This window comes from Scomber scombrus, chromosome 4, assembly GCF_963691925.1.
Source record: "Scomber scombrus chromosome 4, fScoSco1.1, whole genome shotgun sequence".
In the NCBI taxonomy this organism is placed as follows: domain Eukaryota; kingdom Metazoa; phylum Chordata; class Actinopteri; order Scombriformes; family Scombridae; genus Scomber; species Scomber scombrus.
Genome location: NC_084973.1, coordinates 8,226,970 through 8,251,498, shown reverse-complemented (window position 1 = coordinate 8,251,498; position 24,529 = coordinate 8,226,970). Strand labels below are relative to the sequence as shown.

Below are 24,529 nucleotides of genomic sequence, written 5' to 3'. Positions count from 1 at the left end.
TTTTTTGAGTATTTTTACATTGAGGTATTGCTACTTATACTTATGTAAAACATCCTAACTCTTTACCATTGCTGTTATTCATTCACCGAAGACATTTGGGTCAAAAGTGTGGGAAAAAAGGACAAAATGGACATATAAGTGGAATGTTTTAAAATAATTTATTAGGAATTTTAAAAAGTTTTTTTTTTTTCAAAGGAATAAACATGACAGGAAAAAGAAAATCAGAAAAGGTTACAGTGTTGACAAGATTGTTATTTTTCAGTGAACACAGCATCAAAGTATGAACTACCATGGTAGCCCGCAGCAGTGTGAGCCAAGTGTATCAAAATGTGAAACCTGGTATTTTGTAGATCGCGAGTGCTTCATTCTTGCGCTAACATTCGAAGGAAAACACTTTTTTCGTGGTCAGCCAGTGCAACATCCTAGTAGCTCTGAATATAATTGTTTTGGTCTAAAAATAGTTGTCACATTGCTACAGTCCGTGACCTCCAGTGGATATGCAGTGATGGATTGGGGGAGTTGGGGGGGTTGACAGGTAAAAGAGTAAGACACCCTCCATTCCTGTTGGAAAAGCCACCTTTCTAAAAGGTTCAACCATCCACACTTTGACATAGATGTTAATGTAATAATAAAAAAAGTCAGATTAAAATTTCACATTTGCAACTGAGGTACCATCCCCTCAAAAGACAGCACATGGCACATTGGAAACCAATGTGTATAAAACCACATGACACGCTCACACAAACATCAACACAACTTACAGAGTGAAACAGTTATCAGCATGTTAACTGCTCCTGCACTCTAGTCCTTCATTTTCCTTCACAAACAATCATCACATATTGAAAATCACAGTTAAAACAACAATATGACAAAGAAAGAAAACAGCATGTTTTTTTTTTCCCTCTCCTGACTGACGAGCGTTTTCACACCCTCACATCCCAGACTCAGCCTCTCTCCTGCTAAACTCACAGCCAAAAGGAAATGTTTCGACTCTGAGGCAGCTTCTGAGGGAAGTAACAGGCTCAGATGACGCATATAAATGCCTGGAGAGAAATGTACGGCTGGTCTAACTCTAGCAGACAGACATGACATGATCTTGACCTCCATGTGAAACTATGATACGTAACAGTGAAGGTTTCCAACACATACGGATTCATCAAATAAGCAATCGTACCATTTCTCCAAAGCCTCCCACCTCCCAGACACAAAAATTAGCTGAACCCCCCCCCCCCCCCCCCCCGCAAACAAAAGTCATATTTACAATATTTTACAAAATTGTACAGCTCACGTAGGCCTATTATGTAACTGTGACTAATGACCTTTGTCTTCTGACCATTATTAGTGTAACAAGTTTTTGTTAAAAACCTACCAAGATATACACTTTGTGACACATTTTCAAGAAATAGTATTAATCACAAATGTTTTGTTAAAATTCAGTATGAACTAGTGACAAATATACAGTTTTCCAGTACAAATTACAGCTCCTGACTTTCAGACAGGTGTCACTTGGAGATACAACTCCTCTATCTCAAAGAGATCAGGTTCAGAGGTCAAATAACCCAATAAAACACAGCCAAAACAGATCAAGAAACAAACGTAGCCATCACAAAAAAACAGCATGGTGAAACATAACAACAGAAAAAAACCCGGAAAAAAACACTAAAAATACAGCATCTGTACGTGTTGCTATTACATGTAGTGATACAACTTTTTCAAAAGGTATCTCTCCTTTTGTGAACTTTTTAAAACTTTTTTTTTTTTTTTTCAGAGGAGATGGAGTTTAGTAAGGCGTCAGCAGGGTCGCCAGGGTGGAGGGGTGAGGGTTCAGCCGCCCCACGCCGGAGAGGTGGACTGGACAGAGACAGGCCAGATCAGCTCCAAAGCAGCTTCAACTCCTTCCAGCTGTCAGTCTACAGCTCTGCACTGACACACAAAACACACCTGGATTACTCACAGGTTACAACAAAGCAGAGTAATAAGTTACGCTTAAAACAACATAACGACAAGCAAGAGGACTGACTCACTTTCTCAATGATAGCCGTTGGTGAAGGCCGTGGCAATCAACGGACCCTGTGGGAGAAAGCAAGTTCAATGTTCAGTTTTTATTCTGAATGAACTGAAAACCTGAAGCAACAATAACACCAGTACATTACAAGAATGTTTAAGCTTAGCTATAGTTGAAAAGTTAGTGATAAAGATTAGCAGTGCAGTGTATGGAAAGACATTTTCCAAACAACTAAAGTTGTTGGTCCTGGACAGCTTAGCTTAGCACACATACTGGAAACAGGAGGAAACAGTTAGCCTGGCTAAATCTGCACCTCTAAAGTTCACTAATTGACATGTTCGTTTTTGAAGTGTTTTTTCTGGTGTTGTTAGGTGACTTTTGTTGCCTTGGGATGGAGCCATGCTAACAGTTGCCCCTGTTTCCACTCTTTATGCTAAGCTAAGCAAGTCAGCTAATGGCTATAATCAAGGTGGTATGTTCTCATCTAACTCTCAGCAAGAAAGCAAATGAGAATATTTCCCAAATGTCACATCAATAAAGGAGGGAACTTACCCCCAGACTATGGCTGAATCCAGTGCTTGGGGCAGGGCTAGCAGCACTGAGGTAACTGCTGACCGCCGACTCCTGACCGGCTGTACCATAAAGGTCTGCCATCGGCCCCGGGCTGCTCGTACCCAAAAATCCAGCTGTGCGAGACGGGGTGGAGCCTAAAAATGTCAGATTTGTACTTTTGTAATGTCCACATCATCAAAATCAAGGCTAGAAGGGTTCAAATCATTTTCTGGAAGCTCAACTTCAAATTATGTTATGTGATGCTCAGTTATTTCCATTACACCAAAATTTAGAGATGAAGTTATGCACGTAAATATTGACTGTTTAGAGTTAGTTCAGACAGTAAAGAGAACCACGTAATGTAAACCTTTTCTTTTCAATTCATTTAAGGCAAGTATTGGTGTAAAGGGGTTAAATAGTTCAATCATTTTCAATAATTACTTTGAATCTGAGTATGAATTGTTCAGATGGATGAAAAAACATGATCTAGGGCTGAGCATGACCATGATGAGAAAGATAATCATACCTCTGACTACTGCTGCTGCTGCCGCTGCTGCTGCCATTGGTCCATACGCTGTGAGAGGAATGGCTGAGGAGACAGAAAAGAGAAGATCCAGGTTGATCATCTTAGTCTTCAGGCACGTAACAGACATCGCACGAAGTCTCACTCCAGTGACCTCAGAAAATGTATTAAAATTTCACTCAAGTCTTATGGGTAAATCACTGATGTGCAAGGAAATAAGATTAAAAAATGGCCAATGAGAGCACAGAGGTGACGAATGAGGTCACTGCTGGAAGACTTCAGAGCGAACAATAAAACCTTCCTCATTACTGTCAGCAATCCTGCCTCCGGCCCGAAAGCCGAGGAGGACCGACAAACACAAACATGCAAACCATAAGATTGTTGATAAGGTGTTAGTGCTAATGTGTCATGTAGCAGACTGACAACATGCTGCTTGTAAAGTCCAGAGGAGGGACTGACTGACCTGTGAGCTCAGGGGGGTGGGGTGAAGTCAGAAGGGGAGTCCTCTCTAAGTGGAACTCTAAAACAGAAACAACAGAGTGCTGTTGAGACAAACACCACCGCCGGCGAGGAGGGCACACACACATACATATAGGCAGGGAAACACCTCCGAGGTGAGGACAGGAATATGGAGAGCATATATTGGTACACACAGGGTTGGAGGAATGCAAGTAAACCTTACAATGAAAAAAAAAACATTACAATTTTATCATACAAAATCATATAAAAAGTAGGTTGAATATTTTTCTTATGGTGGACATCTAAATCAACTTCACACACACGCGCACACACACGCACGCACGCGCCGCACGCACACACGCACGCACGCACACACACACACACACACACACACACACACACACACACACACACACACACACACACACACACACACACACACAATGTATGCAAGCTAAGCAGATGCAATGCCACTCCCTGATATTTACAAGCAGCCATTTACACTCGCAGTGTTTCACGTGTTTCTATGGAAACATGTTTGTATTTGTGACAGTGTGTCTACTGTCCACTACAGTTCAACACACCACTATTAAATGCGTATTCATACAAATTCATACCAGCCTTGTCATCAAAATCACCCTTTTATCCTGGTAAATCATTCAACTCTCCACTCCATTCAACCACATATTTTCCTGCTGCTCAGTAAATATTTAAATCTTTAGATGTGCGCTAGCCTACAACATATCCCTCTATTACAACATACAAAATAGTCCCTGGTAGCTTAAAAGAACATTTGACTTTAACATCATAATTTGTGTCAAATTCAGCATGAATTCCAGCTTAAACTGGAAGAATAAACATGTATAGTCAGCAAAGGACACAATAATGATTTTAATGTCTGTGCTTTCATTGAATAACAGATGACATATCCCCTAAACTCATCCCAAATCTCCTTCTATGTCTAACCTATCACCATTTATCTAACAGGGGTCAAAGTGAGCATTTTTGCCTCCTGTCTAAGCCTCGCTGTCTATTTATTTCTCTGTAAATGTGACAAAAACAACTCAAAAGAGTGTATCATGAGCAGAATGTGTGGTGTGATTACCAGGGAACTGGTAGGTATATCCAGGGGTGATGCCAGCGTAGCTCCGACTGGTGTAGGTGGCTGTTTGAAAGCCTGGATAACCTGCGGAGACAAAGTGTCTGTCAGCATTAGGATCGCTGACCAACAAGTGAAGATGTCACAGCAGCAGTAGTTATGAGTTATGAGCAACAGTTATGTGATATCAGTATTAAAAAAATACTACTCAGAGTAACAGGTGTGTTGTTGTGCTGCCCCCTAACTGCTAAGCCTGGTACAATCTGTGACATGCAGGTGGGTGACACTCTACACCTGTGGTATGGATTTCTTCACAGCCACAGGACTGAGCTGCTTAGTGTCTTTGTCTGCACATTACACACACAGAGGTTTTCTTTGTGCACCACCTGACACCAGGAGAACTAACCTCAGGACAACATCCACAATATGAGCCCCATAAGATAACCATGAAATGTATTTATTTATTAGTCCCAGTGTGGTGGCTTGTCCCTTTATCCTCTCTGTCTGTTGAAAGCACTGATGAAGAAGAGGGTGCAGTTCTCAGACTGAACAGTAGGTGGTAGCATTGGTGTGGCAAGTTTAGATTTAGACTAAAACAGATCCTTCCTGCTGTGAATTTCAATTTAAAACCTATTAGAAAACCAGTTAGCAATACTGTAAAGGATAACGTTCGAAGCAATGAGAATATCTGAATTGTTAAAGGGTCCTTCTACACTTATTTGACAGTGAGTTTCAGTTTACTCGTCATGCAGCTCGTGAAAAAAGACGTTAAATGTCATTTGTGGGTTTGGAGGGAGCTTTCCCAAATTGAATAGCCCTGATGATATCACTAAGATATGACATCATCACAATGATAATCTCCCTTTGGGCTTGAGAAATTTTTTTTAACAAAGAGTGCGTTGTAATCTCGAGTGGAGTAATGAGAGGTGCTTTTGAGTTGATTAAGCATTATGGGAAATGTGGGATTGAGTGGTTTCTTCTGGTCACTTCTATTTTTACCATTTTTTAAATTCTGTCACGGACACATTTTGTTTCCCCTTTTAAAAGTAAAATCAAATGTTTTATAAAATATAAACCATTATGAGACAAGCATTATCATAAATATAATGTATAATAGGGATGTATCCACATGTTTAGTTGAAGGTATTTTAAGTGAAACTACTTGAATACAACAACATTTTTCAATGAAGCAGTAGATTTTTTTTCATTACAGCCACTTTTGGTCATTTTTGAACTTTTAAGATCTAAATCATCAAGGCTGCATGGTGGCGAGTAGCAAGCCGAATCGAGCGGTCCATTTCAATGGTCAACTTTCTTCCCGTGAGGCACCATGTGACCTTTAAGGCAGCTGGCGCCTTCAGAGCAGGAATAGCTATTATCACACTCAGGTGAGAGAAACAGCTAGCGTGTGGCCACATCCTTCCTGTCCGGATCAATACGAACTTACCCAGCATACCAATACCCAGCATGAAGGCGTCCATTCCATAGGGCATCACCCGAGATCGTCCCCTGGCTGAGCCCGTGGGGGACATCACTTCCTTGGGCTGAGCTTTCTTACACTCCACCTGTTTCCAGACAAAAACACATATGTACAACTTGTGACGCCTAAATAACTGCGAGGGGGGGGGGGGGGGGATTTATATGAGTGTTTTGACACAAATTGAACCGCTCACCATTTTGTTGTTGATCTCGTGGAAGTGGATCTCGCACACTTTCTCCACCACATCCTCGTTCTCGAACGTCACAAAGCCAAACCCTGGCGAGGATGAGACAAGAGCATGAGGGGAACATTTCACACAGTATTTTGGGTTGGGTTTATACAGTAGGCCTTTATGTGCAGCAGTAAAGCTAATAGTCTCCAGTAATCAGTGCTGTAATAGCCGCTTAACACGTTTACCCCCCTCCCCCCTCCTTCTTTTCTATGCTGCTATTCTGCACTCATCCTTTCTTTCCCCCCCTTCCTGGCCAGAAGGCCTGGGCAAAGCTGGTAGGCTGTCATAATCGATCAGTCCCAGGGTGGGGAGGAGGTGCTTAAGGAGGCTTTATCCTGATCCCGATTAACGGACTGGCTAATTAGACTAGCCCCGTTCGTCTCCTCCAGCTCAGCCCACAGGAAGGAGGCCCGTAGTGGTGGGGAGGGGGGGTAGAGGGGGATCAATAGATACCCAGGAAGGACTGGAGGAAGAGTAGTAAACTGAGGAAGAGTGAGTGGAAAGACAGAGATGAAGGGGGACAGTGAGAGAGATGTCCGTCTCACCTCTGTGCCTGTTGGTGGTCTTGTCGAACATGAGCATGGCATCGTCGACCTGGGGGAGACAAACAACACAGTTTTTTTTATTTTTTTGATGCAGCGCTCTCTTGCCACGCGGCATATTGCCTGACCTCAGCCCTTCTCAAGTTCTGCAGAGAGGCTCAGCAACAGATGGACAGAAGAGGAGGAGGGCAGGGGTGGGGGGACTGGAGAAGAGCGACAGGTTACAAAAGAGGAGGTCGAGGGGGGCTGGGGGGGACGAGGACAGGAAAATATGAAGAAATACTGTACAACAAGCCCTGGTGCTCTATACGGTGAATGCACATGATGGGTGGTATGAAAAGTTGGAAGTTTAATTTGCTGCTAAACTGCCCGGTCACAATCCCACTCACAGAGAGCACATAATCCGCCCCCCTCCCCTTTTTTCTCCCTTCCAAAGTTTGACATTCCCATGGCAACTACACAAAAAGTCCTTATAAAAGAGCTCGGGCCAACATCAAATATGGTTTTTGAATAGTGGGAGAGTGCCAGTGAGACAAAGGGGGCCGCAAAGAGAGAAAAAGTCGACAAAAAAAGTAGCCGGTCGCAAGCAGAAAGGTGAATCCTGTGGGCAGGTGGAGACTCGATGAGAGGGGAAGAGCTGATAGAGAGAGGAATAGCGACAGGTGGAGATATGGTGAAAGCGAGCACAGAGAGACCAGTAAGAGAGAGAGAGAGAGAGAGAGAGAGAGAGAGAGAGAGAGAGAGAGAGAGAGAGAGAGAGAGAGAGAGAGAGAGAGAGAGAGAGAGAGAGAGAGAGAGAGAGAGAGAGAGAGAGAGAGAGAAAGGGGGGGAGAAAAAAAAAGATTGGGTCAAAGTGGAAAGGGAGGAGAAAGAAGAGACAAAGGCAGAGGGAGAGGGAGAACAAAGAGGCCTGGAGGCTTTGTTTGTTGGCACAGTCAGCCATAATTCCTTCTCCTCTTCTCCCTTTGACCTCTCCCTCCAGCTCGGCCTCTCTTTATAGAGCAAAGACACAGGTGTCTATTCTATACCCAAACACACACCCAGAGTTTCTTATGTCAAAGTTGACCTACTCTTTCTCTCCCTCTTTGCTTTTTTCTCCCCCTCTTCCTCTCTTGTCACAAGTGGACATGTTTACACTCCAGTCTGCACACAGAGGTCCAAATAAACATTTGGTAAATTAATCTGTGCTCCACGTCTATAATAAGTTTATTGGCAGCTGTAGTGGATATGGTCCACTGAATAATTTGTCATAATCGCATACTCAGACATACTTGTGCTCAGTGTGTGTGTATGCGTGCGCATGTGGACCCCCAAGGGCAGTTTGCCTACAGAAAGGTCAAAGGTGATTAAGGAGTGTCAGTGTGAAAGAGGACCTGTTAGTCTGATGCCTCTCAAGTCACCGGTTGCTTCCACCCTGACATTTGCACATAGCATGCAACATGTTAAACTCTGTATCTCTGCACAAACACTTGCTGTTTAGTTGACACTTTTGTCCTTGAGGCCTTTAGAGCGGGAAATCCCCTAGCTACAAAAAATTTGAACGATCCATCGCGTTGAGAGCAAAGGTCAAGACCGCAAAACCCAGAGCACACCTTGTGATTCATCCAAGAGAGCTGTGCTTTATATTCGACATGAGCTCAAACTGCACACAATCGCCCCGGAGGATGCAACCAAAACATCACAACAACACCTGCAGCTCCAGTTAAAACGTTGCAAAACGGAGTTAATTGCACATCATTGGTCGATATTTCAAACAGTGGGCATTTTTATGGCGTACCACTGGACAATATTCCCTCTTATCCTTTTTTTTTTTTTTTTCCACCTCTCATCTTCCCTGTTATCCCCTGCCCATCCCTCTCTGCACTCCTTTGTCCTCACCAGGACGGGACACAAAAGGTCCAGTGAGGCAGTCTAATCAGGAACTTCCATGGATGGCTGGAGCCCACATTTCACCGTCCATCCCTCGATATCTCTCTCGGCAAAATTCATCTAGACGTTATGATTGAGAAGGGAGCACAGAGAAACTCGAGGCCAAACCTTTGGCACTGGAAATAAAGTACAACGCAGTCGGAAAATGCAATGGATGACACCGAGTCGTCGCGTCTTTGACTTTTAGAAGTTTCAAGGGCTCGTGGTGCAAAATGTGCTTTAAAAAAAAAGTTTGAATTATTTGTTCATTTTCGTCTATTCCGCTTCAACCCCAAAGTCACGTGGCTCTCAACTCACAAGTGCTGTAGATAGCCACGTTTCTCAAAAGGTTCACATTAGAAGATGCGTTCAGGGGATCCAGAAACTTTCAGTATGCAGATAACTTCTGAGCAAACTAACAAAATATTTGTCTAGCTTTGTAGAGAGGCATAATAGCTCTCGTAAATCTCCCCCACACCCCATCTTTGCCCAGTTCCCTCTCTTACGCCTCCGCAAACCTCTCTCAATCAGACCCTCCCTCCCTCGCCTTTGTCAACCATCATCTATTCTCTGCCACATGCCTTTCAAAAAAACAAAAAAAAAACAAAACCAGAATAGAAGAACTTGATCAAACTTTATGTAGAAATATATAAAAAAAAGCACACAAAAATACATCAAGTTAACAACTTGTAATATAAAAAGTTGAGTGATTACTTTCTAGGTTTTTTTGCGCATTGGTCGACTTGTATTTATTGTTACTAAACTCCAGAGTTGACCCCCACCCAACACACACACACACAGACACACACACTCTCATGCTAACACCCCCGAACACCACCTCATCCCTCCTCCTTCAGAACAAAAACCCCTTGCCCACAGAATTACTTGGGGACAATGGGCAAGCCAGGTCACCACGGTAACGGGCCAGGAGGGGGTTGTGGGTAGGAGCAGCTGTTACATCAGATTAATTCAGATTCTGATAATCCCTCCTCCTTCCTCACCATCACCACACACTCACTACAAAACTTTTCTCCCTCCTCTCCCCTCCTCTCCTCCCCCCACTCCCTCTTCATAGTCGTCGTCCCCCCCCCCCCCCCCTAACTTCGCCTGCTGCTCCGGCTCTGCGCCTCCCGGAGCCTCTCGGCCTCGTTATTTTTCTCTTCCTACCCTCTCGAAGTCTTTTCTCTCCCTCCTTTCTTGTCTCCCCTCCTCCCTCCTCCTCCTCACAGTAACTCCTTCACTTCCAAGCGGTCGCTCGACTCCGGGTGAAATTTTTTGTCAGAGAATTTGCGGCGAAATAAGGCTCGGCCGAGCTTGCGGGATGTGAAACTACTTGTTTCTGAGCATTCGATTAGTTTTCCGCACCGATGCCGCCAAAATAAACTTGTGCGTCAGTTAAAATTATGAAAGTAGACCTCTTTTCTATTTCTTCAATATGAGGTATTCCCTCGGCATATCAAACACAGCCTGGAATCAGACTGAAACTGTTTTAACACTCCTAAACATCACTCACCTTCCCAAACTGGTCAAAGTACTGCTTGACATCCTCTATAGTTGTGTTCACCGACAGGCCTCCCACAAAGATCTTCTTGGTTCGGGTCACTAACTGTAAGAAATAAAAACAGAATGAACCAAACTTTTGCAGTGACTGCTTCCTAAATTCTATATTTATTTAGGTAGCAGGTGTCAGACAGGCAAAAAAGTGTATCCCTTTTTTGTTTCTATAGTTTAACTGCACATTTTATCTCATTCTTCTACTTTAGACTATTAGACTAGACTATTTTCTGTTTAGTTATAGGAGAGAAAACTGAGTTTAAAAATATTTGGAGAATTACTGCTATCTTTGAAATAAAAAGTGTAAGTTTGTACAGACACCCGTCTGTACAAATTTACCCGATAAATTAAAGGAAAATCCAACATAAAGTGTCACTTCAGTGTGCGTTGGCATTGATTCTACAGTCTGTGAACTCTACTGGAGGGATGAACAGCGTTTTTCCAAAAGATATTCCTTAATTTGGAGTTTTGATGATGACGGCGTAGAGCACTGCCTAACACATCAGTCCAAAATCCCCCATAGGTGTTAAGCTAGGTAGAGATCTGGTGAGTGTGTAGGCCACAGCATATGATTGACATCATTTTCATACTAATCAAACCATTCAATGACCCCTCGTGCTCTTTGGATGGGGGCATTGTCATCCTGGAAGAGACCACTCCCATCAGGATAGAAGTGTTTCATCATAAGATAAAAGATACACACTCAGAACAACTTTGTACTGATTTACAGCGACCCTTCCTTTTAAGAGGACTAATGGACTCACACCATGCCTGCAAAATGCCCCAAACAGCGTAACAGAGCCACCGGATTCCCTCCTGTGCTTTTTCTAGGTGTACGCCACACATGCATATCTCATCTCATCTGATAGTATCACTGTTTTCAACATGTCTGTAGATTGGTGTCTATGGTTTTTGCACCACTTCCAGATCCTGTTAACTGATGTATTTCCCATAGATCTAAACGCAGATGTCACTTCAGTGTCCGTCTCTATTGAAACAGCAGCTAGTTGAGGGGTCTTTGTGACTGAAGCTCCTGTCATCCGTGCCCCAACAATCAACCCTCTTTCAAAGTCACTTCGATCATTTCATCTTTCATCTTGATACAGTATCAGGATCAACTGGGCCTGCTCAGCATTTTTATACCTACCACAGAGCATGATTGAATGTTAATTGCCTTAAATGTACCATGCAGTGCACCTGTGTGGAAAGCATCTGCCTTCGTTATGTTTCTACACTCATTTATTTAATTTGTCACCCGTCTGTATATTAAATAAAGATCCACATGTTCAAGATTATATTTTCTTATATGATTTTGCCTTATTATCGGTATAATAAAGGCCATTATTAGACACTGTTTTACTGTGTTGAAGTTTCATCACTGTCAGATTTCACTATGAAGTGCCAAAAACAAGTTACCTCTCCTTCTTCAATGTTTGCTACATCTGTTTAACTTGGAGCACGCTCTTTATTCTTTGTATAAAATGCACTACTTCCTGTATTGGACACAAAGCCGATCCTGGGCGCAGCCTACACTTGAAACCTGTAATTATTTTGGTCTTTTGCATCACTTTAATTTTCTTACCTCTTAGCTCTTTGTAATAAGATTTGCTCAGTCGCATACAAATGATGGACTGGCAGTGCGTTACAGTATATTCTGTATTATGTCAGCAAGATTTAAACAAACAAAATGTGCATGACTTACAGAAGTGGAAAGTGCAATACTGTCAATTTTTCAAATTTAAAAAAATCTTAATTTTTTGAGGTTGTTTCAAGGTTGTGTTGCTTCATTTTTATTTTTTTTGTGCTGTTGCAGGTGGGATGATTGTGTAAATGCCATTTTAATGAATCATTTTGCCTTATTTGTGTATAAAGTGTTAAGATAGGAGTTACAACAATCTCCCTGTGAACTTTGCACACTAGTACCAATGTTTTTCTTCCTGCTGTGTGCCTCATCAAGCTATTCTCTCTGTTTCCCAGAGTGGTGTAATCAACCAAACAGAAAGAAAACCCCAACTAAGATGAAGAACAGAACGTATTTGAAATACAATACAGACTTTTTGGTGGGTTTAACAATAACGCGTGTCTCTAAAGTTGTCAAAGTTTTTGTTAACACACGATCACATAACAGTTCAGTGATGTCAGCGGTGCTCATGTTCATCAGATTACGAGGCATTAGCCCAGATAAAGAGACTGAAACACTCAACACACACTAACCCGCTGCAAACAAAGCGGACGCGTTAACGCCAGGAGACGGTTTGACTCACCTTGGGTTGAGCCCTGCGAGGGAATGCAACCTTTGGATCGATCTACAGGAGAGAATACACACAGACAGAGGAGATTTGGTTAGTGATGTGCCGTGATACTGATGAACCAGCAACCTGTCGCCTTTCCGTGGTGCAGTCTGACATCACACCCTCATCTTTCACTATCTAATGACTCATCAATGAAGGTGTAATATAAATCCTGTAATCTTCCTCATAGCTTTGCGCAATTTATTCACCAGCCCTATATCATAGCATTGATGTGCCCTTTTTTTAAGGCCTATCATAGTCAGGCTTCACTGTGCTGGAAAACAGAATGACACCATTTATAATTGTGAAAGAAAATCTAGATGAAGCTGACATCAAATGTGCAGCGTGTTCTCACATAAAGACACACTAAGATTAAAGTTCTAATAATAACTTGCTTTAGACAGCAGACGGGGGGTCTAACTACGTCCTGGTCTGAATGCACTGCTGGCATTGATGCGTGTGTGCGTGTGTGTGTGCATGTGTGTATTGGTTCCTTAGTGTGTGTCAACTTCTACCAGTAATGCAGAAGTAGTTGATATAAATGAGAACAATATAACCGTCCGTTTTGAGAAAAATACATTGAATTTTCTCTTTAAAGGGTCAGTTCAGCAAATTTAAAAAAACAAAAAGAACAACTTTCCACTAGCAGATATTTATGCATTTATTCACCCAGGATTTGAGAGATTGGGAGTAAAAAGGTTGTTTTTTTTAAATAAAATTCAGCAGCAAGATCTGTTGCCATGAGTCTGGATACTCCACAGTTTTCACAAGAGCTATTTTCTTTGGGTACAGAGTAGTCTGTGATTCATCTGGAGTAACTGCTAAATTTGATCTGGAAAGGGAAGTTGCTGTTGAATTTTTCAATTATATTTATTTCTTTGTCTCAGGTACTGGCTGTCTGGCAAGAAGTGTCTGCAATCAGTCAAGACATATTTTGCTACATGACCCCTTGTAAAACCACACCATGTTATTTTTACACAAGGGGCTTTGTAAGGATTAAACAAACAAGATATAACATGTTAATTAATGAGCTTTAGAGGTGCTGTTAGACAGATATTATTACCACTAGGCAGCGCTATGCAAGCTGTTTACCCCTGTTTCCAGGCTTTATGCTAAGCTAAGCTAACAGGTGATGGCTGTCACTTCATATTCATCAGAACGGCATTAGTATTGATCTCTAGAATTTACAAGAAAGCAAATGAGCATATTCTCCAAAACTTTTTTTTTTTTTTTTTAAATGTTGTGAGCACCACAAATTAAATTCCATTGACTCCTATTGTATTAAAATGGAGATCTCAAAGATAGATACTCAAAACCTGGGCAAGGAAAACCCTAACTGCCTGTTTGTCAAAGTGCAACTAAGGATAAAATGAGTAAATGTAGATTTAAAAATTGAAATAACCCTTTAAATCCTCATCCTCAATCTTTATATAACTTGTTGTACATCAATTTGTGCTACAGCAATTTATACTGGAGTAAAAAATACTGTTAAATCTAAAAAGAAAAGGTATGTAAACTGAATTTAGGTAACCCTCTAGATTCAGTTTGTGTGTGTGTGTGCACGAGTGTTAGTGTGTTTTTTTTAATTCCACAGGGGTTTTTTGTTTTATGGTTGCTTGTGTTATATTCTAGCATGTGAATGGTGTACACACATGCACATTTGACGTATTTGTACATGTAAGTGTGTGTGTGTGTGTGTGTGTGTGTGTGTGTGTGTGCGTGTGTGTGTGTGTGTGTGTGTGTGTGTGTGTGTGTGTGTGTGTGTGTGCAGCCATGCTCAGGTGGAATGCCTGGGAATGTCCAGTGAACCCCTGCCTCTCTCGTCACTACCATGTGACATGTGATCTCCTGGAATCTCACACAGGCACCACAATCACAAACACACCTCACCTCCGCGAAGAGAGCCGGAGAGGGAGGAAAAGTGTGTCAAAGAAGGAGTAAGTGAGGGACGAGGAGGGACAGAGGAAGACAGGACAGAGGGGAGGGAGCTGTCAATCACACCACACCGACAGCAGATCCACCGCATTTTGTTTGTTTGTGTTTGTTTGTTTTTGCCTCCCTCAGCTTTTGACGGAACATGTGTCACAGAGATCATCTGCCATCCTTTTATGTGGGAGCCATAACCTGTGATCCGGATCGTCCTCTGCTCTGCAGTTCCTTGCGTTTACACCCAGGAAGAAGGACCAGATTGACTTTTTCTTAAGCAGAATAACTCTTATAATGATCTTAAAACTACAACTACATAAAAAAACATTGCTAATTGATACGTAATGTGGCTGAGCCCACTGGATTTTACCAAGGTTAGAAAGAGAACCACACCATGCCATGAGGATGCATTCATAGACAGGCTGTAAAATTGGAATTTGAGACTTCTATATTAGTCTATACTGGTCTAATAGAGCTAGAGAACAACTAGACTACTCCACACTGTACTGCTGTTACACTAACAGATGGTGAGACAGTACAGCGCTAAGATTAGTCCATAACCATGAGAGGGTAGAGTTGAACTACAGTAGAGAGCTAGAGCCTCTATGGTAAACCGCATGCGTTTACCAGAGTATAGGGCAACAGTGTTGCTTCTACTTGAATGAGAGTCAACATCAACGCAAGTTTTTTGTTGTCTGTTCTAAAGAGCAGAATGAGAAGACTAGGCTAAGACTGGAGGATCAGATGCAGAGTCTACTGTTTAGTTTCTATGGTGGCTAGACTACTCTGATAGTCACCTCCGGTCACCAACCCTCCTGATGTCCAACACTCCTGTGCACATTCAAAAACAAACAGACACACACACACACAAACAAACAAAATCAAACACAGAGCAGCACACAGCACATCCGTGGGGAGGAAATTGTGGACGTTAAACAGATAAAGCGGCTGCAGTAATGAAAGTGATGTGTGTTGTGGAACAAAAATGTTGGTCAAAGCAAAACTGAGAGGTGTATTTAACATTTTGGACATTTGCACACTTTTTTTTCCAATATTGAGACGGCCGCCGGAAACATTGTTCGGACTGAAGCCTGACGTGTTTGCACTCAGAGTAAGGTAACAGAGAGGAAGCTAATTCCAGGAGAGGTTTATGAAATCAGGGCAATCCCCTTTGACCATCTACATCCCAGATATGCAACAGTTGGCCGAACACACTGCCTGTCACCGCCTGAGCTGGGAACACACTTAATGCTGCATGCCGATTGGACGGCTTTCGACATCTCAGGAGGAACAACCCAAGCTTGTTGACTCCAATCCTACCAATCCTATTAGTTAAAGGAGCCACACTAATCACTTCTTTCCACTCCGGTCAGCACTGAAATGGTTAACGGGGGCCCACAAACATCCCCTGATGCAACTCTGCACAGAGCTGTGTGACTTTGTTGTAAAACCCCTTGGAGCTGTGCACCTTGGAGCTGCAATTGAATGGAAACTTTGTTCCACAAACGTGCAGTTTGCATTGGCCGTCACTAGCTTTTACAGATACCAGGAAGCTGGGAGGGCACCCAGAGGGGCAACTAACAGAGTAGCAGTTACATAAATCACAGTAAAAAACCTGCCTTCCTATACCGGTCAAAACCAGGCCGTATCTGTCCTTCAACACAATAAGTACCAATAAATTCCTCCGCAGCACTGTATTTGCTCTTTAGCCTCTCCGCTGTGCAAAGCTCTGTTATTTCCAGTGCCGGAGCGGCTCAGTCGGTCACAGCATGGCACATTCTTTCTGTTGCCACTGGAGAACTTTTCTCTCCCCTCTCTAACAGGATAACCTGTCTGCATGAGAGAGGGGGCGAGGGAGAGGGGGAGAGAGGAGGAGGAGGAGGAGGAGGGGGTAGGGCAGGGTGAGCAGTCTAAAAAGGCCTACTCTACTCACCATCCAACCCCTGTGGATGATCAGTGAGCCCACTCCACAGAGAACACACACTCCCACACCCGCTCACCCGCCCGCCCGCCCCTACGAGGCTACCACAGCCCCCCGCCAACGCCGCCGACACCGACACACCCTACTGCCGGCCACAAGGGGCCCTGCCACGGCCCACGAGGCTGCTGCACTGCGCGGCGGAGTTCACGCATGCACAAGTTGAGAGGAAAAACTCAAATATATATATATATATATATATTTATTTTTTTTTTAAATAAAAAAAAGATGAATCATCATCTCTGGGGGGTGTCATGAATAAAGTTAGTAAGTTGCTTAACAGGAGAGGTGACATGAGGATAAACTGTCAGTAGGGTGACCCCCCCCACTCTCCGTTTATGTCGATTTCTTGTATCCAAGAAATGATTGTAAATGATGTTGTTGTTATCTTCCTTTTTTTTTCTTTTGTGACAGAGCCATTCTTCAACTGTGGAGGGGGGGGGGGGATCACTATGGAAACAAACCCCATGGCGAGTTAATGGCGTCCAACCATGATGGCGCTACTTGTCATAGCTGTCGTGCCTGCAAGTGACACTATAGCACTGGGGCACTGGGGGAAACCAGAAAAATGCAAAGAAGCTCAACTGGGTTTGACTCGTCTATCAAACAACTTCCACCGTTGCTAATTTTGGATTGATAATAACAGGGATTTCTCATTTCTTCATCTCTTCAACTTTCCACAGCAAACACATTCTTTTTTTTTTTTTCTTCTTCTACATTTCTTTCTTTGCCACCTCCACTTTATCTCCCAGAGACTGGAGGAGAAGGTGCATCGCTCAGAGCACAAAAGGGGAGAAAAAAAAGAAATAGCCTTCCCCTCATTTCAATACAGTGACTAACCCGCAGCCATCACCACTCCCACTGAGGAGAGAGGCGGGGGCAGTGGTCCCTATGGCGACCAACGGGCCACATTGTTCCCAGACCGGCCCACATTCATTACTGACACACACAGACACACACACACACACACACGCACACACTCTGCAACACACACACACACACACACACACACACACACACACACACACACACACACACACACAGACGATTAAAACATTTGAAGTTACAATTCACACAGGTGGAAGTGCAGCAGCCTGGCTTTTTTTTTTTTATCATCGCCACATTAACTGTTTTACTCTCCCTGAGATCAACAGGAAGCTGATGGCAGTTTGTTTGTTGCTGCTTTCACGCCTTGATAGTTTCAGGTTGCCTTTGGAGAAACTTTTTTTAGGGGTTTTCTACTCCTTGAGACAGAAGAGAAAGAAAGGCAGAGGGAAAGGTTTTCCTTCCCTCTTCCTAAAAAAATCTAAATCAAAAAGATTCGGAAGCGACCCTGTGCGGTTTCCCCTCTTGTTTCTATGGAAATTGACACTGGGTAACATTTTCTTGCCTGTTTAGCTGAAGCAAAAAATTGAGCACATTCCCCCAATGTGTCTCTGCTGGTGTATCCAACACTTGATAGTGACTTTATGGTGTTAGGCGAGTAACATCTGAGGTGTGTGTGGTCGGAGGAGCGAAATGGAGAACGCCAGCAACAAACACAAACACGCTTTGAGGAAAAAACATCAGCATTGCATAACCTGTGTAAACATATTAAATTATAGCAATGTTACACCTCTCCTGTAGATTATTGGAAAATCCACTAATCAAACACTAAGCAATGGGATTAGTTGGTGGTGGGAAGTAAATACAGAGAACTCACTGTTTTTGAGTCCAGCTCATGTCTGGTTTGGGCCAAAACTTTATCCACGCCGGCCTGATCAACAAAGGTGACGAATCCGAACCCCCTGCACACATAAGAGGAAGAGGGGACATGGTATTAATGAAACAGTAACCGATGTTGACATGTAATGATAAGTTATGAGCGGCGAGGAATCACAGAGCTAGGATAAACTTTCAGCTCCGGTTAAGAAGCCGGGGCTCACAGCTCCCTCACCTCGAGCGCTTAGTAACCGGATCTCGCATCACCATACACTCCTTCACCTCGCCGTACTTGCAGAAGTACTCCTTCAGACCCTCTGAGACACGAAACAAAACACAAAAAAAAGATTTAAAGGGGGACACGTTAGCTAATAAGAGTTCTACAGAGGGGAATCAAGAAGTAAGCAACGTCTGACAACTTGTTATTCAAAAGTTGGCAAAGGAGTTTGGCTGCAGAGCGCCAGCAGTGATTTTCTTCCTCACAGCTTTTAATTCAAGTGTATAAAACATGAAAAAAACACTGATTACAATGTAGAAAACAAATCACACAGTTATTACAGCCAAGAAAAATATTCACCTATTAACATCCTGAATAATTCAATTCCCAATCTTTTTTTAAACTAGCCTTAAAGAAACACTCATTTATTCTATGGCAGTTCTGAATGGGGTGCATTCATTGTGGGGTGAGCTTCACATGTAAAACTCAAAAGGAGAAAAACAAATAAACAAATTCAATGTAAGCAAACATGAATATTAAGAAATACAGCTCCTCAGCTAAAGTTTCTATTGGGGCCATCTGATCCACGCCAGCACTTTTTAAGACATAGTGGCATTTCATAGAGAGAGCTAGAGGTGGAAAAAAAAGAAAAAAAGAAAAAAGATTTACCTTGTGTTGTTTGCCAGCTGAGTCCACCTATGAACATTTTGCTGTGGAAAGAAAAAGAGAAAATATTTATATTTGCATATATTTTTTTAAAAGTAGGATTTGGTTGGTTGATTATTTGTGGGCTTACTTAGTAAAGACAAACTTGTTATTGAGGTTTTTGAGAGTCTAATCCTGGAGGGAAAAGGCAAGCATTTGAGAGTGTATCACCTCTGATTTTTACATGAAGGCTCTCAGTGTGGAGGTGTGCGGGTCTGGCTGCACACCACAGTCCCCCTCGCAGAATAGCAGGTTTGTTTCTGGAGGGGAGAACGAGCGGAGCTACGAAACAGGGGGGGAAAAAAAGTTTTTTTCCTTACCAGGGGTCGTGAGGGGAGTCCGTGGTGGACAGGCTGGTCTGGCTCCCTTCCGTCTCCATTCCGTGTCCTTGCTGTGTGTGTGTGTCTGTGTGTGTGAGTGAGTGTGTGTGAGAGTGAGTGCCGTGTGTGTCCGGGCCGAGCCGAGCCGAGCCGTGCCGTGCAGTGCGGGAGAACAGGCGGAGAGTGAGTGAGAGGAGCTGGGCGGGTTTGGCCCGGGGTGACAGGGAGAGGGGAGAACGGGCCAGATGCAGGCTGGGACAGACTCCACCTCCTCCTCCTCCTCCTCCACTCAGTCCCCGCTGCTGTCTCTCATCATCCCACCGCCGAGGCACGCTGCTCCAGCGTCAAGCACGCGACAGTTAGCCACCCCGCTTCCGCCGCCGCTTTTCACAATAATGGTAGTGAAGCGACTGTTACAAGTACTGCGATCAGAGATATGTATGAGAAGTTAAAGGCAATACTCGCATGTGCATGAATGCCCAGAGTAATTGCAAATGTTAAAAAATAAAAATAAAAAAAAAAGTAGCATGTTTTCATTGTTTTTCAAAGACGTAGAAGTTAACTATTTACTCAGCTGTACTTATAATGAAGGTACTTTACTTCAGTATTTCCATTTGATGTAACACCACTACATTTCAGAGGGGAATATTGAATTTTCTACTCCACTACATTTGTTTGACAGCTTTAGTTACTTGCAGATGAAGATTTGACACAATGGATAATATAACAAGCTTTTAAAATACAACACACTGTTAAAGATGAAAACAGTGGTTTCCAACCTTTTCGTCTTTTGGCGTCTTACAAAAAGCAGTGGGTAGTCGTCTCACATTTCAGATGTCTATGATTTGTTAACAGCTCCACCAAATAGTATTTTTTCCTCTAAACTTCTCACATGGTTGCATTTCAATAAATGTTTAAATGATCCAATATTTCTGCAAAAATCAAAGATTAGAGAAAAAGTCCAAAAACTGAAAACAGATTTGTGTATCGGAACTTTGTTTTTTCTTCTTTTCTCTCCCATTAATCATCTCAAAACTCCTCAGATTTATCTGGTGAACCTTTGAATGGGGACTAACACTGTATATAAAGTAATGTAAACTAGCTCCACCTTCAGCAGCTACAACAGTAACATCCTGCTTACACACTGATGCTTCAGTATTCATAATCTAATGATGTAAAACACAATATAATAGATCAGTTAGAGTGACCAAACTACTACTTTTACTGCAATACTTTAACTACATCAAGCTGAAAGGACTTACTGCCGTACTTTTACGTAAGTGGCATTTTATACAGGGCTTTTACTTGTAATTGATTGCTTATGAGCATTGCTGTATTCATATTTTTACTTAGGTTAATGACCTGCATACTTCTTCCACCAATGTTGAATATGGAAGTGTAATCAATTACAGTCTTTGAATCTGTACTTATGAGCTAACAGTACTCTATGCACAATGCACACTCTGTCAGTCATTAAGACTTTGAGGTAATTCAACAAACTAGCAGGTGTCGAACATCGATATGCATTTGAGGTCAGTGTTGTTGTTTTCTAAAGACGGCATTACATTCTGTGTCACTGTATTTAAAAGTAGGAGATATGAGCATCCTTAACTGAAGCATGATCAGAAGAGTGTGTGCACTATTGACAATGTCAGAATGAGTCCAGTGTTGTTCGAGATATCACATAGGATGGAAAAATAAATAAGCCAACAATAAACAAAGTCACAGGGTTATCTTAACTGATGAAACATATTTACATCAAATGTTAATGCAAAACTTAAAATAAAAATCCCAAATTTTCACCAACATTTTGTATCAACAACAAAAAATTAATACCTGGTACACTAAGAAGTGGCATTTATTTATAATGCCAAACCATAGTTAAAACTTTTTCTAAACAAATAAAACTATATGCACTTTAAATTTATACACTTTTATTTATAATTAAACCTCTGTAGATGCTTTTTCCCCTAGGTGAAAACCATTAAGCCTTTATTATGAAGGCGAACATGCCCTAACTTCCTGTCATATTCGAGTTAAGTCTGACTTACTTGACGCAGTTTTCATCGCAGTCAAAAAACGAAAAAAAGAAAAAGAAAAAAATAATAACTGGCACAATTTACAGTTATAACCAGTTTGAAGACCACTGTCTGATTATCACTAAAACGTTGACTCATCACCTATGATGCATTCAAGGTCAAAGTCTTACAATACACTGACAAAAATCTGGTAAACTGTCACACTACAACACACCACATGCAGATACAAATGAAGAACATTGGCCTACCTTATGTCATGTCAGGAAATTAACATCATATGCTATTAATCTAATATGATGAGTAATACAAACACAACCATGACTCGAAACAGGGCATGTTTTTGTATAAAAATGTGTTTATAGAAAAGTTCAAGTTAATCACTTTCACAACGATTGCCTCACAGTCAGCCCCAGAAGCTTATTGAAATAATATCAATTCAAGATGAAGCTCATGTCTCTCTTCACAGTTCTCCTTTATTAATATTTTTCATATGGTATCACTGATATTTACTGATCTTTAAACTAAGCTTCCCAATTCACCCACAGGATCCTTGTTGAGTCATTTCTGAGTGATATTCAATGGAGAATTGAGAGAGAATTTTATCAGTGTTTTTAATTTGCAGACATCATTTCTTTCGTTTTTTATTACACTTCCATACTGCAGACCGGCTTATGCAATGTGGTATAACAGGAGGCTTGTGTGCTGTGCTCATTCACTGCTGGGGTTTAAGTATTTAATTAGTAGCAAAGCCAGCTCCAGCTAATCTTCTCAACACTGACTCAACATGTGACCTGGTAACCAATGTTAAGGCCAATCAATGGCTTGAGCAATTCAAACAAAGACAATGCGTTTCTACTTAAGGTGGGTGTAAAATGGATGCAGTTTCTAACTACATTCAGAGTTTGGTGCAAAGTTTGGAGCGTGAAATCTGACTGGAGATTTTTTAGTTTACTGACTGCAACACATGAGGGCAAGCAAAAGTTATTGTGCTTGGTGTGTCTGTAAAATGCACTCACACCTGTAACATGATGCCGTAAGAACAACACAAGCATGAAGTGTGTAAAACAGGATGTGCAGGCACAGATTTAGATTTGTGATTGTCCTCATTGAGTGCTGCAGCCAGTGTCCTGCCTGCAAACAGGCCTACTCTGTGCTCTGCAGATGAACAGATGAAGCTCTGGAAGTGGGACAGGGGCTATTTGGACAGGAATTAAGGGGTGTGTTAAATTTCTGCATGCATGATCAATGGGGTTGAATGGCGCGGATGGGGATTGGGAGTGTGTGTGTGTGTGGTGCTGGTGGTGGTGGTGGGAGGAGGGGTGGTGGTGGAGGGGTGCAGAGACAGAGAGAGCAAGCGGTGAGAACACAGACAGAGGCAACCAGCAATGGCTCACTAATGAGAGATGGACAGTGTGGATTGTATCTCATTACCAATCAACATAGCTTTGAGTTCTCTGGAGAGGGAAAATGCGAGCTGTAATGTGTGCTGCATGTGGTCCTTTTTGATAAACCCAGCTTGTGTGGTGGAGCATTAGTCACTGCAGTATCAGAGCTGTTGGAAATCCACACACACTGCCCTCTGTTCGTTTTGGTGAGGAGTTTCCTCTGAATAGTACAATGGGACTTAATTACAGGTCAGCGGCATGTCTCAGGGAGATAGAGGGAGCTCTGTTACCCTTCCAAATACAGTATAATGCCATCTTCCCAAGGGTAGGGTGGGGTAACAAGAGCTCCACACAAAAAGGTGCTGATAGGCTGAACCTGAGAATGGTATAAGGTGATCCAGGCAGAGAAAGTGAGCATTTCACACTGAAAGAAGGAGAAAAGATAAAGGACTACATTAACTCTCAAAGGTTTTCTCCCATTCAGTTTGCCCTCTTTCCTTTTCCCCGTCCGCTTTCCAAGTTATCGTTCCCCGCCAGCTTTCTTTGACAAAAACAAGAGTGTGGTCGGAGACGGAGAAATGTTGAATTTGCAAATCAAAGTCAGATCCTGCTTAACACAGAGAGTCTATGTAAAGAGAGGGAGTAGAAATCCCACAGCTACGTAGAGTTTAACACCACCTGTGGGAGCTGTTGGGGGTTCAAACATGCTCACGGTTGCATTTCATGAAAAGAAGAAGAATACCGAATATCAATGGAATTTAAAAAGTGTATTATGTTTGCATTTTCCATGATATTTATACTGCCTGAACTTTGCAATGTTGAACTGCAGGAAAAGATATGTTTTTGTGGAGCTGAGAAAGTAATACAGACACTATACAAACATTTAAAATATCAACAGGTGAGCAAATGGAGCATAAAATAATATATATTCTTAATAATAATGTGTATTTGTAAAGCACACTGCAAAACCAAAGATTTTAAGAAGAAAAAATAAAAAAAAAATACACATACAAGGTGAAAATAGTAAAACTTTCACTGTAAATGTTTTCAGCATGATTTAAAAGTAGACACCGATTTTAAAAAGCTGTCTCGGTGCAGATATCTCTTACTTCAAAGTGATGGAACTGATGCTAAAGATAGTAAATAGACAACATGTTCTTGCTGGCCTTTTACTATTAGTAACTTGGAACAGAGATATCTTGAAGTTTAAAGTTTAGATGACACTAGGGATCTCTGCTGGCTGCTGCTGGTTAAACCCTATTCATGGTCAGTTTCCCTGCACTCCTCATAACATTTGAGAAAACCATTGGCTACAGCCTGCCTTCCCTCCATGACATCCACACCTCCAGGACCAGGAAACGGGCCAGGGGCAATCCTGGCCGACCTCTCGCTCCCCCGGCCACCTCATATTCCAGCCCCTCCCACTTGGGAGGAGGTACCGGACAATTAAAACCAATACCACCAGACACATGGAACACTTTTTTCCCCTGCGCCATAAAACTCATTAACTCCTAAATCCAACTCTGCCCTCAGCCTCCAGACCTGCTGCTCTCTGCTCCTGGCACCTGCCACTTTAACCCCACCTTCCCACCCCCACCCAGCGTGTCATCATA

At 42.3% G+C, this 24,529-nt stretch overlaps 1 protein-coding gene across 2 annotated transcripts; it reads right to left on the bottom strand.

Annotated features, from left to right (window-relative positions):
- Positions 1 to 1,226: 1,226 nt before the first annotated feature.
- Positions 1,227 to 24,388, bottom strand: msi1b (musashi RNA binding protein 1b). 2 transcript variants are annotated; one of them, XM_062418321.1, is made up of 16 exons: positions 20,259 to 24,388; positions 19,493 to 20,223; positions 19,137 to 19,177; positions 18,486 to 18,567; positions 18,252 to 18,336; positions 12,619 to 12,660; positions 10,314 to 10,406; positions 6,896 to 6,944; positions 6,312 to 6,394; positions 6,086 to 6,203; positions 4,645 to 4,725; positions 3,544 to 3,600; positions 3,084 to 3,146; positions 2,558 to 2,712; positions 2,025 to 2,070; positions 1,227 to 1,923 (listed from the first exon to the last, which is right to left on the bottom strand). In XM_062418321.1, exons 2-15 carry the CDS (start codon positions 19,549 to 19,551, stop codon positions 2,029 to 2,031), a joined length of 1,050 nt encoding a protein of 349 aa, XP_062274305.1. In that variant the 5' UTR covers positions 19,552 to 20,223; positions 20,259 to 24,388; the 3' UTR covers positions 1,227 to 1,923; positions 2,025 to 2,028. The 2 variants fall into 2 exon arrangements, with proteins under 2 accessions (XP_062274305.1, XP_062274306.1); XM_062418322.1 differs by having other exon boundaries at positions 1,227 to 1,918.
- Positions 24,389 to 24,529: the final 141 nt, after the last annotated feature.